This window comes from Oryzias latipes, chromosome 8 (assembly GCF_002234675.1).
Source record: "Oryzias latipes chromosome 8, ASM223467v1".
NCBI classification, from domain to species: Eukaryota; Metazoa; Chordata; class Actinopteri; order Beloniformes; family Adrianichthyidae; genus Oryzias; species Oryzias latipes.
In genome coordinates this window covers 21,615,757-21,632,125 of record NC_019866.2, presented here as the reverse complement: position 1 = coordinate 21,632,125, position 16,369 = coordinate 21,615,757, and the positions used below count along the sequence as shown (strand labels likewise).

Sequence of the window (16,369 nt, the reverse complement as noted above, 5' to 3'; positions counted from 1 at the left end):
ACTTCCACCAGCTCCTCTGTGAGGACCCCGAGGCGTCCAGGAGGCCAGGGGAGAGACGTTGTCTCTCCAGCTTCTTGGGTCTTCCCCAGGGCATCTGCCCATGCCTGGAACACCTCCCCAGGGAGGCATCCAGGAGGCATCCGGACTAGATGCCCAAGCCACCTCAACTGGCTCAGCCGCTTGTATCTGGTGCATCGTTTTTCAGTCAATACCCAGAGATCATGACCATTGGTAGGTATTGGGATGAAGATCGATTGGTAAATTGAGAGCTTTGGTTTTCCCTCACTTGTGAACAAGACCCCAAGATATTTAAGCTCCTTCACCTGGGGCAGGAACACTACTTTAATACAGTTAAGAACCGTGACCTAAAACTAAGTGGTGCTGACCATCATTCCTACCACTTCACACATGGCCGCAAACCGTCCCAGTGCATGCTGGAAGTCCCATCTTGATGATGCAAATATGAAAGCATCATCTGCAAAGAGCAGAGACGAAATCATGGCATCCCAAAACCAGACCCCCTCCGGCCCCTGGCTGCACCAAGCCAAAGCCGTAAGCCGAATCTACAGCCAGAGACCTGTCCCCCACCAGGAGGCTGAGGAAAAAAACGACTTGAAATTAGCCAGAAACACCGCCGGCATTGAGCTAGCGCCACCAGCACAGGAGAACACTGTTTACAATGAATGGTGATGGTTTGTCATGCAACATCTTACTTTCTAACATATTTTTTCACTAGCAGTTACTGAGGGAGCTCATCTGACTAAGCTGTCGCCCCCCACTTACATAGAGTTTGATCTTTTTTTAATAAAATAACATATAAAAAAATGTACATCCGGTTGCTGATACGTTGACGTAAGACTCAATCATCCGGTAGCCAATGAGTTACTAAATGTCTGGGATGTCCTGCCTCCCCTCCCATTGACTGGCATGTCCCCAATTTGACGTGTCCATGATTTGACAGGTTTTAGAACCACAAAAAATAAAAATAAACGGGCACCTGAGATATATGACTTGGGTTATTTCTTTCAATTGCAAATTATGGGTTATGGTTCTCAATTTATGCATTGTGATTTGCGAATTTAGGGTTTTAATTTGCAATACATTAGGTACCGAATTGACACAATACACAACTGAGTGACTGAGTCAATGGGCTGCTGCCTGAGTAAAGATTCTGCATCTGATGTTTAATAGATGCAGATGATCAGAAAGAGACCTGCAGGCAAACTGTAATTTTATGAACTAGCACATGACTGTTCTTGCAGGTTGATGCCTGGGTTTGATGGGATTCTTTGAACTCCCATTGTTGCAGGGATGAACAGTTCAGCCACATCAGGTCAAGCTCAGAACGAAACCCAGCAGCTGTTACACTTCAAACTCAAAAGGATTACAATTTCATTATGCAAGAGGATGTGAAAGCAGCTTTCTGTTATCTGCGGAGGCTCAGCTCCAGCAGTTCGGTCAAAACATCAATAACAGCATTTTGGAACATTAAGAAGGAGTTTTGCTGCAACAGACAAGCTCAGAGTTTCCACAGCAGGAGTCTTTCGGCTCTTTTGCCTGTCTCTGTGATCCCCGTGTTGCAGCTGTGACAGAGGAGTGGAAAGACAACAAGGCTTTGTGTGCATTTGTGTGCATGAGAGGCGAGCTGACAGCGATGGGAGAGTTTGGTCTGTTAGTCAGGGTTTACACAGCATACAAGCTGCAGAAAAAAACACAGCCATCAGCACAGAGACCATCTGACTGTGACTGCCAGCCAGACAGTACTGGCAGCTCCATTTAATCCTACAAATAACAGCCTGCTTACTGAGCTTTTTGCTTCTTCTTCTTCTTCTTCTTCTTCTTTATGGACTTTATTTGTGCATCTCAGAACAAACTCTGACTCAGCTGGGAGAGAAAAAACAAAATCCCCCTTGAAAACAGTGAGCTTGTAGGATTGCAATCTACACAAGGGAACGTACTAACAGTAAAAAAGCTAAAATACAAATAAATAAATAAATATATGACAATCTTCTTATTAAGAGCAAGACAACTACTTTAAAAGACATCATGACTCATTAGTTGACCTTAAAAAAATGTCAGGCTGTGCAGGGTCGCAGGGTTGCTAGAACCAACACAACTTAGGCAAAGGTGGAGTTCACCCTCAACAGGTCACCAGTCTGTTGTAGAGCCACACAATCACACCTAGGGGCAACTGAGAGACACCAATTACCCCATGCAGCATGTTTTTGGACTGTGGGAGTAAACCGGAGTGAGAAAACCCACAGATGGATGGGGAGAACATCCCACCAACAATCTGTATTTTGAGACAGCTCAACACGGTGCCCCTGTGTCCTGGAACCACCCCTCTCTTTGTCTGCTCCCATACCTACTGCTTTATAAACACAAGCTGCCTAATCAGTCAGCAACAGGCAATCGCCACACTGTTCACCCAACCATTATTTTGATGAATAATGGGTGGGTGAAACGTAGGAGAAAAATATGCCCAAGCAGAGAAGTTGTTGGCTTGTTGGTAATCCCAGACTCAATGCTTAAGATGTAGAAAAGGTAAGGAAGATGAAATAATAGGAAAAAGAAAGAACAAGGTGAATAAAAAATAGCTGGTCTCTCCAAACAAACATTTTTCTGAAATCCCAACAACCAGGTATCCATTCTTTCCCCAACAACTTAGTTAAATGTCACAAAAACCCAATACTCCCAAATTAAACTGACATCTGTCTGGCTCCTCCCTGCATATCTGCATGGTGTGGCTGGGCCAATGGGGGAAAACAGAAAACAGTTGGTAACAGTACCCTGCAACGTCTTAACTACTGCTGCCAAGTTGAGGGGACCTGGTGCCCCATGCTTGGGGGAGCTGGGTGCTCCAAAAGCTGATGACTCCTATCTAGTGATATGCCAGCAATGCAATTTTTTTCTTTGAAGAGTACACTTCTAAATCTGAAAATCTCCCAACCATTTCATACTACAGAATTAAATCCCCAATTAGCCAAAATTTGAGTTTCAACGCGCGTTCGATGGACGTTTTGTAAGTAGAGCCTGAAAATGTTCTTAAAAACACACGAAAGCGAGAGTTTTGAGCCCGAAATGTGCATTAATGTGTGTTTACTGAGACTTTTTTTTAGAAGTGTTCAAGCAACCAGTGAAGCTTTACCTTAGGATGTTGGCCAGTAATGCAAGAGGGATCACAGTTTAGGTACAGATGGATGTCGGCGTTCTTAATGTAATATACAGTGCTTTGTTCAATTTCTAAGATCTGTGTTAAGGCGCTTGATAAATTATGGTGAGGAGGAGGATGAACTACCTCAGAGCACAACATATGAAATTTAGTAACAAAGAAGATCGCAGGGAAGTTGAAGGAGAAAGGCGGACTTTGCACAAAAATAAATATTTAGGCCAATTATGCAAATTCAAAAATAAGGGAAAGTAAGTAAGATAATTTTGACTATATATTTTTTATCATTTGTTGAATCCATATTTGTGAGGTTATTTCCCTGTACCATCCTTCTAGGTCTCCCTGCCAGGACCTCCCTCCACCCACCCCATTGACCCACGACCTTGTAAAACTTGCTGGAACAGAAGTTTTTCCAGGCACCTACTTAGGTCCAACTTGAAGGAGTCTTTGTGGCAAGAACACTTTGGGGAAAAGATTCCCTTCATCTGGTCCGAAAACTCCTTAGTGTCCTTCATGAAGAACTACGTCTGATCTCACAACCTGATCCAAGGAGAAATGTCTTTTGTTTGTTTCATTTTTGAAGGATTCCTTTGTTTGATGGATATCTCTAACACACAAATATTTATGAGTTGAATCGGTAACTTATTAGACTGAACCACTCTGATCTGATGCTGATTGCAAATTATCATATAAAACATTTCCACAGCTTCCCTTCCACCTTTGGAGCAGCTTGGCCCAGCACGGACTGTGTGGGTTGTGTTTCTGGCTGCTTCGTGGCAGATGTCCCGCACCGATAATGTCAGGCCTGTTCGGGCGGCATATGTTACATGGAAACTGTGTGAAAGTCCTAATCCACAGAATGGTGTTATGTAATGTCTCTGCCAAATGAAAAACAATGAGTGAGTCCTGAGAGAGACAGATAATTTTTTTCGGAAAACAAAGATTTTGATATTTTCAGGAGACGCATTTGCAGTTTTTCCTCATATCTTATTGGCCTCTGATGCATTTCTGTGTTTAAAATCAAATTTGGGTTTAAAAAATAGTCCGATTTGGCTACAATAATGTAAGAATAACTGTGAATTGAGCACCTTCTCCGACATTTTCAAGTAAGTCATCTCAAGATAATGTCAGCATTGCATTTTGAGGTTCATTGTTGTACGAGGAGCAAATTGAAAAGAGTGAATCAAATCAAAACTAAGTGCAAAGTATTTAAAGGACACTGAGTTCACTCTTGGTCTGAAGAACAGCAAGATTCATGAGTAAAAAAACAATTTAATGTTACGTGGGGGGAATGAAGGAAGCACCCAGGCGCAGAGAGGGTGAGGAGGCAGAAGGTTCCAGGGAAATAGGAACTTCAATAAAGTAAAACAGGCTAATGAAACCAAAAACCACTGCAGAGCAGGCTGGAAGAACTCAAAACTCGAAATGCATCTGAAACACTAGAAAAACTGGAACCACTAGAAACGGGGAAACATTAACCTTCAAACTATGGAGCAGCACAGGAGGACGAGAAATACATAAACATAAATACATACAAACGAGACACAGGTGGAAACACTCAGGGCAGGTTGGGACTAAAAGCTAAACTCGACACAACAACAAAACAGGAAACCTTACAAAATAAAACAGGAAGTAGATATTCTTTATTGATCCCACATTGGGGAAATTCAATTGTTACGGCAGTTCAAAAAGCAGAGAAGAATGACAGCAATGTGCAAAAGTGAAGAGTGTTCAAAATGTGCAAAAATACAAATAAAAAAGTGCAAAAATAGAAAAAGTAAGTAATAACTTATGTACACTATTACGACATAACGTATGTTATGCGTAATAATAAAATTAAATAAATAAAGTAAAAAACACAGAATATACAGATGAGCTATGGATGTATGATGACCGGTTTGTACATGCATATTTAAACTGTGGCATTGTACAATCTTACAGCTGTTGGGATGAATGACTTGCGGAACCGTTCCTTCCTGCATGGGGGGTGTAGAATTCTGCAACTGAAGGAGCTGTTCAGTGCCTCCACTGTCTGATGTAGTGGGTGAGAGGTGTTGTCCCCGATGGATGTTAGCTTGGCCAACATCCTCCTTTCACCCACTTCCTCCACAGAGTCCAGTGGACACCCCAGGACAGAACTGGCCCTCCTGACCAGCTTGTTAAGTCTCTTCCTGTCCCGGTCTGTGCTGCCTGCTCCCCAACAGGCCACGGCGTAGTGGATAACAGAGGCTACCACAGAATCATAGAAAGTCCTTAAGACAGGCCTGCACACTCCAAAGGACCTCAGTCTCCTCAGAAGGTGGAGGCGACTTTGGCCCTTCTTATACAGGGCATCGGTGTTGTGAGTCCAGTCCAGTTTCTTGTTGAGGTGAACACCGAGGTATTTAAAACTGTCCACTACCTCAATGTCCAAGCCCTGGATGCTCACCGGTGTGTATTGTGATGGTCTCCTATGGGAGTCAATCACCATCTCCTTTGTCTTGGTGTTCAAGCACAAGTGATTTTGCTCACACCAGTCCACAAAGTCCTTGATGACTGACCTGTATTCCAGCTCGTTCCCCCCCGACACACAGCCAACAATGGCCGAGTGGTCAGAGAACTTCTGGAGGTGGCAACTGCCGGTGTTGTAGGTAAAGTCTGATGTATGAAGGGTGAAGAGGAACGGTGAGAGCACCGTCCCCTGAGGAGCACCAGTGCTGGAAACCACCACCTCCGACACACAGTTGTGTAGCCTCACATACTGTGGTCTGTTGGTGAGGTAGTCGGTCGTCCATGCAGCCAGTCTTCCGTCCACTCCAGCCCCTTCCAGCTTCTCTCTCAGCAGAGCTGGCCGTATGGTGTTGAAGGCGTTGGAGAAGTCAAAGAACATGACCCTCACAGCGGTTCCGGCGTCCTCCAGGTGAGTCAGCGCCCGGTGCAGCAGGTAGATGATAGCGTCATCCACCCCGATGTTCGGCCTGTAGGCAAACTGCAGAGGGTCCGTTTCGGTGCTGACCACTGAGTGGAGGTGGCTGAGGAAGAGTGTCTCCATGGTCTTCATCAAGTGGGAGGTCAGGTAACTCAAACCATGACAGAACAACAAAGAACCAAAACAAAAAAGCAAAGAAACTGAAACCGTGACATTTTAATATTGAAAGATTTACTTAAAATCAGCCTACCATCATCTTAGAAATATTTTAAAGTTTAAAAAATCTGATGTCTTAGCAGGACTTGGAGAAACTAGGTCATGTATTCACCATTGTTTTTGATTTGATTTGAAATGGTTTATTTCAAGCAATTAAGTAGAAATAATACACAACAGCAATATAATCATCAGTTATACATTCATACAGTAACTAATCAAACTTAGGATAATTAGACATATTAATAAATATTGCTTGAAAGGGAGTGTAAGGAAGCGAATTTATGTTATCCCACTACGTTATACTATAACCATTTTATTACATGATTTATCAATATCCGGTTCCTAGCTTTTATCAGACAGTATTAAGAATCATAAGATATCGATAAAGCACATGACAAAGACGAATTACTTAAGTATTACGTCAAAAATAACAATTTTAGAAATCAACATGGCAAATGCAGATCAGTCATCTAAAATATATGCAGATTAAGTTACTTATAAAAGCCATTCATATGATTAAAACATAATACTATATCAGTAAAGAAGACACAACACTGTTTCAGGAATTTTAATAGCAAAATTTCATCAAGTATCAAAAGTTAAAAACATGTGCAAAATTATGTTACATTAGGAAAGATTTTTGAATCAATTTACAATTTATTTTAACAGTGTTTTAATGGACTCAGAGCTCAGGTTCTCACAAGAACAGAAAAAGCAGATCACATCAGTCCAGTTCTGAGGTCTTTACACTGGCTGCCTGTCTACCAAAGAATAGATCCTAAAATTCTGTTGGTTTGGCACCAAAATACATGATTGACTTCCTTTAGTCATCTAGATCTGGCCATTTGTCAGCTCACAGAGTCAAAAGCCAACATAGAGAAGCTGCATGCAGCTTCTATGCTCCACAGATCTGGAAAAGACATCCAGAAATCCTCAGATCAGCTGGAATTCTCAGTTTATTTAAATCCAGTTTAAAGCTCAGCTGTATTTGTTTTTTTGAAATTTGCGTAATTTTACCATTATATGTGCTTATGTGATATAAAAGTTATTCATCAGTGTTCCATGCATGAAAAGTCTGTTTGACATGAGTGGCCAAAAGTGTTCGCTCACCCATCCAAATGATCAGAATCAGGTGTCCTAACCACTTGGCCTGGCCACAGGTGTATCAAATCAATCACTCCGGCATGCGGACTGTTTTCACAAACATTTGTGGAAGAATGGGCCGCTCTGAGGAGCTCAGTGAATTCCAGTGTGGAAATGTCATTGGATGCCAACTGTGCAACAAATCCAGTTGTGAAATTTCCTCTCTCCTAAATATTCCACAGTCAACTGTCAGCTCTATCAGAACAAAATGGAATAGTTTGGGAACAACAGCAACTCAGTCACCAAGTGGTAGACCGCATAAATAAACTGATGGAGAGGGGTCAGTGGATGCCAAAGCGCAAAGAGGTCGCTGACTTTCTGCACAGTCAATGGCTACAAAGCTCCAAACTTCGTGTGACCTGCAGATTAGATCAAGTACAGACTGGAATGGGTTTCCATGGCCGAGTAGCTGCATCCAAGTCACACATCACCAAGTTCAATGCAAAGCGTCTGATGCAGTGGTGTAAAGCACGCCGCCACTGGACACTAGAGCAGTGGAGAAGCCTTCTTTGGAGTCATGAATCCCGCTTTTCCATCTGGCAATCAGATGGATGAGTCTGGGTTTGGAGGTTGCCAGGAGAACAGTACGTTTCAGACTGCATTGTGCCGATTATGAAATTTAGTGGTGGAGGAATTATGGTATGGGGTTTCTTTTCAGGACTTGGACTTGGCCCCTTAGTTCCAGTGAAAGGAACTCTGAATGCACCAGGATACCAAAACATTTTGGACAATTCCATGTTCCCAACCTTGTGGGGACAGTTTGGAACACCCCTACCTCTTCCAACATGACTGCACAACAGAGCACAAAGCAAGGTCCACAAAGACAAGGATGACAGACTCTGGTGTGGATGAACCTGACTGACCTGCGCAGAGTCCTGACCTGAACCTGATAGAACAGCTGCAAAAGGTGGACCAACATAATATTGAAATCTATGGGTTAGAATGGGATGGCACTTCAGTTCATGTGTGAGTCAAGGCAGGTGAGCCAAAATATATAATAACTGGTGAGCCAATACTGTTATACTATATTACTACAGAATGTAAGCATTCTGTAGTAATACAGTGTATGTTGAACCGTCATGGAAAACCATATATTTGAATGTGTATATTGAAAAAAAATATTCACATTTGCATAAGATACATAATATTTGCGTATAAACCAAGTAAACACACGTAAGCTGCAAATTCTCAATTGACCAAAATTTCTGAACAGTTCAAAACCGAATTCACATAAAGACCCGTTGGCCGAAACCCTCCACCGACATCTGCGCACATCGGCGAATGCAGGAAACACTTATGAATTATGTATACCACGCATCCGAAATGTCATATGTGGAAAATGTGCAGAATGTGAATAGTGGCTGTGTGACACGACCTTTAAATGCTTAGTTTCTCATTCAACTTCACTGAAAAAAATCCACACATTTGGTGGAGCGTTGTTCTATTTCTTTTTTTTATTACTATTATTGATCCTGTGCGTTTTCATGATTGGGTTCTGTCTCTGTCTGTGGTGCTGAATTTGAAGAAGGACTAAACTTTCCTCAAAACTATGGAGTTCATTACTATAATCTTTAGAGGAAGTTCGAATAAAACATCGATTTCCTCTCTTGTTTTGGGTGGAGGGGGTTGGATGATGTTTTCCCATTCATCTGCAGCTCCTCACGTGGGAGGAGGGGCGAAGGGGAATCCCGGCCACAGAAACATCCTGTTCTGCAGCCTCGACCTCCACATTCCAGACGCAGGAGAGCCGCGCGCGCATGACTGACCCGAGCGGTGATGCTTTTGGACTGAAGTGAATTTGAACTCAGATTGGGATGGTGTGGAGGAAGAAGCGCTCCTCGGTGATGTTTACAGGGAAGGACAAGCTCCTCCCCGACGAATCAGCGGCGGTGTCAGGCTGACCGCGGAGCTCGTGGATGAGCGGCGCGTCTCTCTCTGCGCTGCTCCGCCGCTGTCCTTTGTGTGGAGTGAAGCTGACTTTCTTAGATTCTCGTTTGTCAGTGGGGGACGTGTTTTCGTCGTCGTGTTTTCAGGCCCTCCCCTCGTTTGGCTGAGCGCTAACAAAGCGCGCAGACCTCTGGCGAAATGTCAAGGATGCGCGGACAAGGAGGCGGCGTGGGACGCTTGTCACGAGTGAAACTGTGAGAACTAGAGTCTTTGCTTTTCTTGGAGTCTTTTTTTATATAAGTGAGACAGTATGGGACCGCTTGACACGGGTGTGTGCTCGTGGATCGCTTTGACTTGACCCCGGACTGCATGAGTGTGCGCAGTCCCTCCGGCCTCACCGTGCGCCAGGACGCCCCCACTGCGGACAGTCTGCGTTCGGATGTCAGAGCCGCGCTGAGAAAACTCACATAAGGGACGGCATAAAGGGGTGCTTCAGTGAGGGGAACCCCATCCAGGAGCCCCGCAGCTCCTCATCTGCCAAAGCAATGGATGACTCGGGGATTATAAGGCGGCGGAGGCTGCAGGTGAGCTGAAAGGGAGTCAGTTTCCCATCCTTTACTAGTCATAGTTCACTCTTGTTTAATCCCTCATTGTGACGTTTAATTTCTTAATGTCTTATTGATTCCCCCCCTAACTTTCTTATCATTAAAGGTCAATCAAAAGAGTATGACTTCCATCAAAACAGCTGCTCAATTAGCAATATTATGAGCCTAAATCCAGTAAAAACCTTTCATACCTGCAGCTGTTGTATCTGAGCTGATTCCACTGAAGCCTTTGCCCTCGTTAAATTCCCATAAAGATCATTTCTAGATGGAATTGTGCACACTTAGCCCCTTGAAGGAAACACTGGTAATGAATGGCCACTCAGGCATGTTGATCTGACGTGTTTAAATGTTCATCCATTATGAAGCAGGCTGTGTGAGCGCGGGTCATCCCCTCCCCATCAGCGCACGCTTCGCTCATGTGAAGTGAGGAGCAGGCTGCAGCCACACAAACGAGCGCGCACGCACCTGTGCGTTTGATTTCATTCATTCTGCACTGGAGTGGCTCCATTTACTCAAACCAAGAACTGTGAGAGACTGGAGAACTGCGTGGAGGAAATGAGGCGATGATTCCAAGTCTCATCATCCTGACATCAATATTTGTGATGAAGAGACCAGAGTCTGAAGCATTTTATAGACATTATGGTGTTAATGGCTGTAAAAAATGCCTCACATTGAAGGATCTGTGCATTTCCCTCATCTGCCCGTCGTCTTTACGGCTTTGTCTAGTGAAAGTGTGTAAGTTGCGTTAACTGCTATGCTCAATCCCCGCGGGCCTCATCATCCAACTGTCACTCCCTCGGGCGTAATGCGAGCACTCTGTCACCCTGTCTGCACCATATGGCGGCACGCCTCTGCCCTCTGCAGCTGGGGGTCAGAGGTCAATCCCATATAGTGCACTGCTGCAGCAAACACAATCATTTAGCCTTTTCTGTCAATATACTTGACAATGGAATCACGTTTATTATCAAACAAATCTTTTTTCAATTGAGATTAAATGGATAAAAAATTTGAGAATTTTCACCCATTCACTTTATGGACTAAAACAAATTTTTTCTTTGACGTCTTTTTTGCCTTGCAGGAGTTTAATGTATTAATTAAAGCGCAGAGCCTGTTAGCGTTCCTGAAAGTGAAAGCCTGCAGGCTACATGCTGATTGTCTTCCTCTCAGACAATGCTTGAAGCCTGGAGGGTTATGTGCATTTTCCTGAGTCAAATCATGCACTTAGTCTTCAAGATCGTAAAGTTTAGCATTATATACTTTCATAGAACCGATCAATGAAAAAATTAAAAAAACATTTTGGACCTTGATATGCTTCGTTGTTTATCAGCTCAGCTTTCTGGGTTCTTTATCAATGAAGCCAATGAAAGATTTTAAAGTCAGAATTTAATTTCATACATCAACATTTTACTTTATTTGAATTATTTTCTCTCATTTTTTTACAGTTTGTTAATTTTTAAGGAATTCTTTTGAATTGAGAGACCCTGCAATAATGCAGTACTTCTGTATTCTCACAAGGTTATTTGTGCTCAGCTTTTAAGTCCCACTCTGATTAGGTTTTGATCTTTTTTCCAAGTGTTTCCCGTGATCTTTAATTACAATTATGCCGCTTTTAGCCAAAATCAAATAATCTGTGTCATTTTCTAGGACATACCGTAGTTTGTGCCGATTGGCAGTAGTTTGTTTGAAAATTGCCTCTGAGTTGTGAGCGGGAACGTTGCATGATGTATCTTTACAAATCTTGCAATTTTGACTTTATATATGTTAACATTTTGACTTTTATTCCATGTTTCTTGAAACTGCACAACAATGTAGTTAGATATCCTGCCCTGAAAACACAAATCAAGACAGAAAATCTTTAATACTGTTTAAATGAGAACAGTTTACTCTTCAATGTGCTTGAAGCTTTGCCATAATAGATTGTCTGAATCAGTCACTTACTTAAAATTCAAGATAAGGCCCACAGACGCAGCATCACCCCGGAGAAAGTTCCTGAACTAGCTAGTCAGTCACTAATGTAAGTGATGGCCGGTCTGACCACTTTCTCCTGGCACCACATCCCTCATCCATTGATCCCCCTGCCTTGTCTGCTGGCCAAACCCTTTCTCCCTTCTCTGCAGTGGAAATGGACCTTCCAATACATCATGTGTAAGCACCAGCAGAATTTATATTCCTGCAGCTTAGCAAATGCTATTTCTTTACTATGAGGTCTTTTTTTTCTCCCCCTGTTGCTTCTTTAGTGGAACCGATGTGTCGTGAAGGACACGACCGCAAAGGAGCCTTTATGGGTGTAACTTATGACCATACCAGAGGACAGGATTATTTACAGGCCTTTAACGTCTCTGTCGGCTGGCATAGTGCATCAAAATGTGTGTCCCTGAATGACTTTTCCCTGCAGAAACACTCCAGTCTAATCAGGAAAAGATTGAACAAACTCTGCGTTCCTGCAAAAGCACTTTTGGGGATCGAATCTATCAGCAGTTAAAAGGTTTTAAGAAAAAAAAAACGTATATGGTTAGATTTGGAAAACATCTGTCTGTAGCTGTCAAGTGACAGCATTTTAATTGTCATCAATGGAGCTTGTGTGCTCTCCTGTCAGTCTACAGCCTGGAGCTATAATACATCAGACAGTCATTTATTAGCCGCAGGGAAACCTGAAACAGCCTGTAACATGGTGCTTGTCAGGCTTTGATCGACACATCTTCTGAAGTTCGTCACCTTTTTATCTTCACAATTCACGAGTTGAACGGCAAAAATGAATTCACGCCGGAAGACCCGCTTCTGACTGATTCACATTTGCTGTAATGTGGGGAGCGCCGCTTTGTAAAGAGCGAGGTGAGGCATTCAGGGACCATGGCGGAGTCACTGGGAAGCCAAAGTCTTTGGAATCAAACAGTAGAATCCACACATGCAAACAGAACTCTTCTTCACAGTATCTGCTTATCTTTTTCTTTGAGAAAATGTGGAGACTTGATTTAGAGCAGCTTTAGAAGCATCCATCTGCTGTTTCTTGATAAGGAACAGAGCTGTCTATCTATTTTGAAGTCAACCATATCACACCGATTGAAGGCAAATGCATCTTAATCACATATACTTTTACACTAACATCAATTTTTACTTAAAACTCTTTTTATTTCCTCTGCCTTCCTTCCCATCTGATTCCAGCTATTACAGGCTCACATTTTGACTCCAGATCTCCTTAAAGACCCACTCCAAATGTTTTTGGTGTTGCTAACTTGTTCTTGTGCCATTTTCTCATAGTGAAGGACAAATATTAAGAACATTTATCATAAAATTGCATTTCTGAGTGTTTCTATATTCAAATCATTGTGAATCATGCAGGAGCAAATGAAAAAGGATGTTTGAAAAAGATTCTATTTGTTTCGTAGAAAATACGCTAGGCGGACCACAAACTCCTTGCTTCATTCCCTTCTTGCATCCCTGGCAGACAAATAGACCCACGGACGTCTTTGTTTTTCCTCATCTGAGCTGGCATCTGACTCAAAACTGTACAGCTGGACAGCTCCAATGTTGCTCGCCACTTTTGTTGCACCGGTAATGTCAGTGTGAGAGACTGTAAGTTAGTGGGACAGTGTAAACAAAGGCGTCATAGGAAATAAGTGGAGGGTTGCTTCCAGCCCGGCTGACAACTCAGAGGTGAATTTCAAATGAACTACTGCTGCTCTGCAGAAACTATGTCCTAGAAAACAGTACAAGTTTCTGATTTTGGCTAAAATGTCATAATTATAATTAAAAGACCACTGGAAACACTTTTATAATGGATCAAAAGATAATCAGTGTGGGACTTTAAATTTAGTCAAGTTTTGCCAAGTTAATAGATACTTTTTCAATTAGGAATATACTGACTGAGCAATAAAGGGAATTCATGGAAGGGAAATTGATTAAAAACAGAAGCAGAAGATGATTTCACAAGTGCTGCACTTCATTTCATGTTCCATTTGGGTCTTTTACTGTCTGGAATGATGAAGTTATATTCAATCATGAGCTTTTACTTTTAGTCATAAAAGATTATGGAGCAGCCACCTGACAGTAGTCATGTGCAAACATTATTCCGCTTGTTTTTAAACCCAAAAGTTGTGTCCAGCGGTTGTTTTAGAAGAACTGAACAGAAGAACAAAAATCCTGTGACCTGAAGGAGTCAGCATTTTCAGTTTATCTTTAATGCAGGTCATCACTGTCTTAGATTTAATGAGCTGAAGACTCAAATTTGCATCACATGGAGTGATGCAAAGATGAGTTTTTTTGCTCTCAATGGATTGTGACCTTAAGTTCAGATTTTCCAGCTAAAATGGAACGTGAAGGAGGGTCTAAGGGCAGGGATGCCAGTTCAGTTTAGTCAGTTTGTTAGTTCAATTTAGTATTTTCCTTTTGAATTCTATGTATTTATGATCCTTTTGATGTTATGTTTTACTTTTCAATTACCGACACGAAGCCCATCGAGACGACTGTTGTTGTGAATTTGGGCTATACAAATCAAATTGAGTTGAATTGAACCTTTTTTGTACAGAATTTTTAGGTGGAAAGCCCTGTTAATAATTTTGAATTTGTCTCACGATCCTGCTTTTACAGTAATTTTATTTTTCCGGCCTAATATAGCTGATTGGTTGAAACCTGAAACATGGAACAGATGCCTCCCAGCACCGACACTGTCATCGCCTGAGGCTTACAACTATCACAGCTTTATAGAAGGTCTTTTAATGGATTCAGGGTTGTTTCCTTTTGTTCTCATTGATTGAAACAGCTGCTCCAACATCTGGTCAGGGCTTGTAACAACCTTCCTCACGAAGAGATTTTTTTTGTAAGTCATGTTCTCCTTGACTCTGAAAGCTGGGGGCCAATTAGCCAAATCAGTGAAGGACGAGTGGAAATGGATTAATGCAGTTCCCATTTACCGTAGCTGTGCTCACAAAACAAGTTTGTGTCAGTTAACAATGAAAAATGTAACAAAGTTTAACAATTTTGTGTACTTTGTAGCTGTATCTTGTTAATTTGGTAGATCAGAGGCACTGACACTTAAAGTCCCACTCCAATAATCTTTTGACCTATTTTTAAAGCGTTCCCAGTGGTCTTTTAATTATGATTATGCCGTCAAAAAACCGGTGTCATTTTCGAGGACATAGTTTCTGCAGAACGCCAGGACTGCATTAGAAATTCATCTCTCAATGGTGGGCAACTCCGCCCCCTTTCCCTTCCAATTGCTGATAGCTCGAAGCAGTGTTGCCCATCCAGCATATTTTTTTATGTAGCAAATATCACCTTTTTTTAAACTACATCTTTTCATTTTCTCCTGATTCACAACAATTTGAATACAGAAATACTCAGAAATGCAATTTTACGGTTGATATATATCCTCCTTATATACTGTATGTCCTCCATTATCAGAAAAACACCACACAAATATGTTAAAAACACAATTTTCATGGAAGTGGGTCTTTAAAATAATGTCTGTGATGATTCTCAGTCATCAGGGTGACGTTATCACAGGATTCTGTTCTTTAGGGTATCTGGCAGATGTAAGCACTTTGCGGATTTTGTCAGTACCTAATTGAAGATTGTCATTAGTAAATAAATTAGTAAATTAGTAATCTGTCTTATTCATTCAGATGAATCAAGTCTGAGCTTTGTGTGGCATTACTGTGGCTTTCAGACAATGGCAGCTGGTCCTTTCTTGCCTGTATCTGCAGGTGAAATTCGATGATTTCTGTAGTCTGCAGGTTTTTTGGAATTCTTTTCATATTCCTGTACCTGCTGAAGGGGATTGCCAATAAATCTTTAAAAATTCGGAGTCAACCAAGTCATGTAATCACAGGAATCAGTGTCTGATTCTGTGATACTCTACATAACAACTGCCTTAACCGGGCTCAGCAGCCGGTCAGTGGGTTGCTAACAGCCCCTAACAACATTAACCTGTGTGACAGAAGAGGGTGTGAAGCTACTAATGCTATAATTGCATCTGCCACTATGAGTAATGCCCCACAGTAAACAGCTGGATAAAACTGAAGGGCAAAATATTCCGAGCCATGACAGAATGTCTCATGCTGGCCATTTCTCATTTTTTTCTCCATCCTCGTTTACTATCTGCATCCCCTCCGTGTCCTTCTCTACTTCAGGGGTTAGCAGGGATCCAGGCTGTGCTGGCACGAGGCTTGGCAGAGAGTGTGTTTGTCTTTTTGTGCTGTTTTGTGCTGTGTTGGTTGGTTTTTGTGATAGTGAAACAAAGTAAAAGGTGCGGCAAAAACATCTCACTGCTTCTCAGGTTTGGTGTTAACCTCAACAGTTTTCTTTCATCTTTGAGTAGGGATGTCTTAAAAGTCAGTTCATTCAAAATCAAAGCTTTTATTAATACATGTTATAATAAAAGGTTACTATTTGGCCTAAAAGTAGGTAAATAAGTCATGTGTCACCTGCTCATCCCACAGATCC

General features: G+C 42.1%; 1 protein-coding gene across 4 annotated transcripts in view; it reads left to right on the top strand.

The window, feature by feature from the left end:
• Positions 1-9,105: 9,105 nt before the first annotated feature.
• LOC101158200 (microtubule-associated serine/threonine-protein kinase 1) overlaps positions 9,106-16,369 on the top strand; it is a 48,506-nt gene continuing 41,242 nt past the window's right edge. For 2 of the 4 annotated variants that reach the window (XM_020705488.1, XM_020705487.1), the window contains exon 1: positions 9,106-9,907. In XM_020705488.1, the coding sequence (XP_020561147.1) occupies positions 9,869-9,907 (39 nt within the window). In that variant the 5' untranslated portion in view covers positions 9,106-9,868. The remainder of the gene's footprint in view (positions 9,908-16,369) is intronic. The other 2 variants (XM_011478575.3, XM_011478574.3) reach the window with 1 other exon arrangement.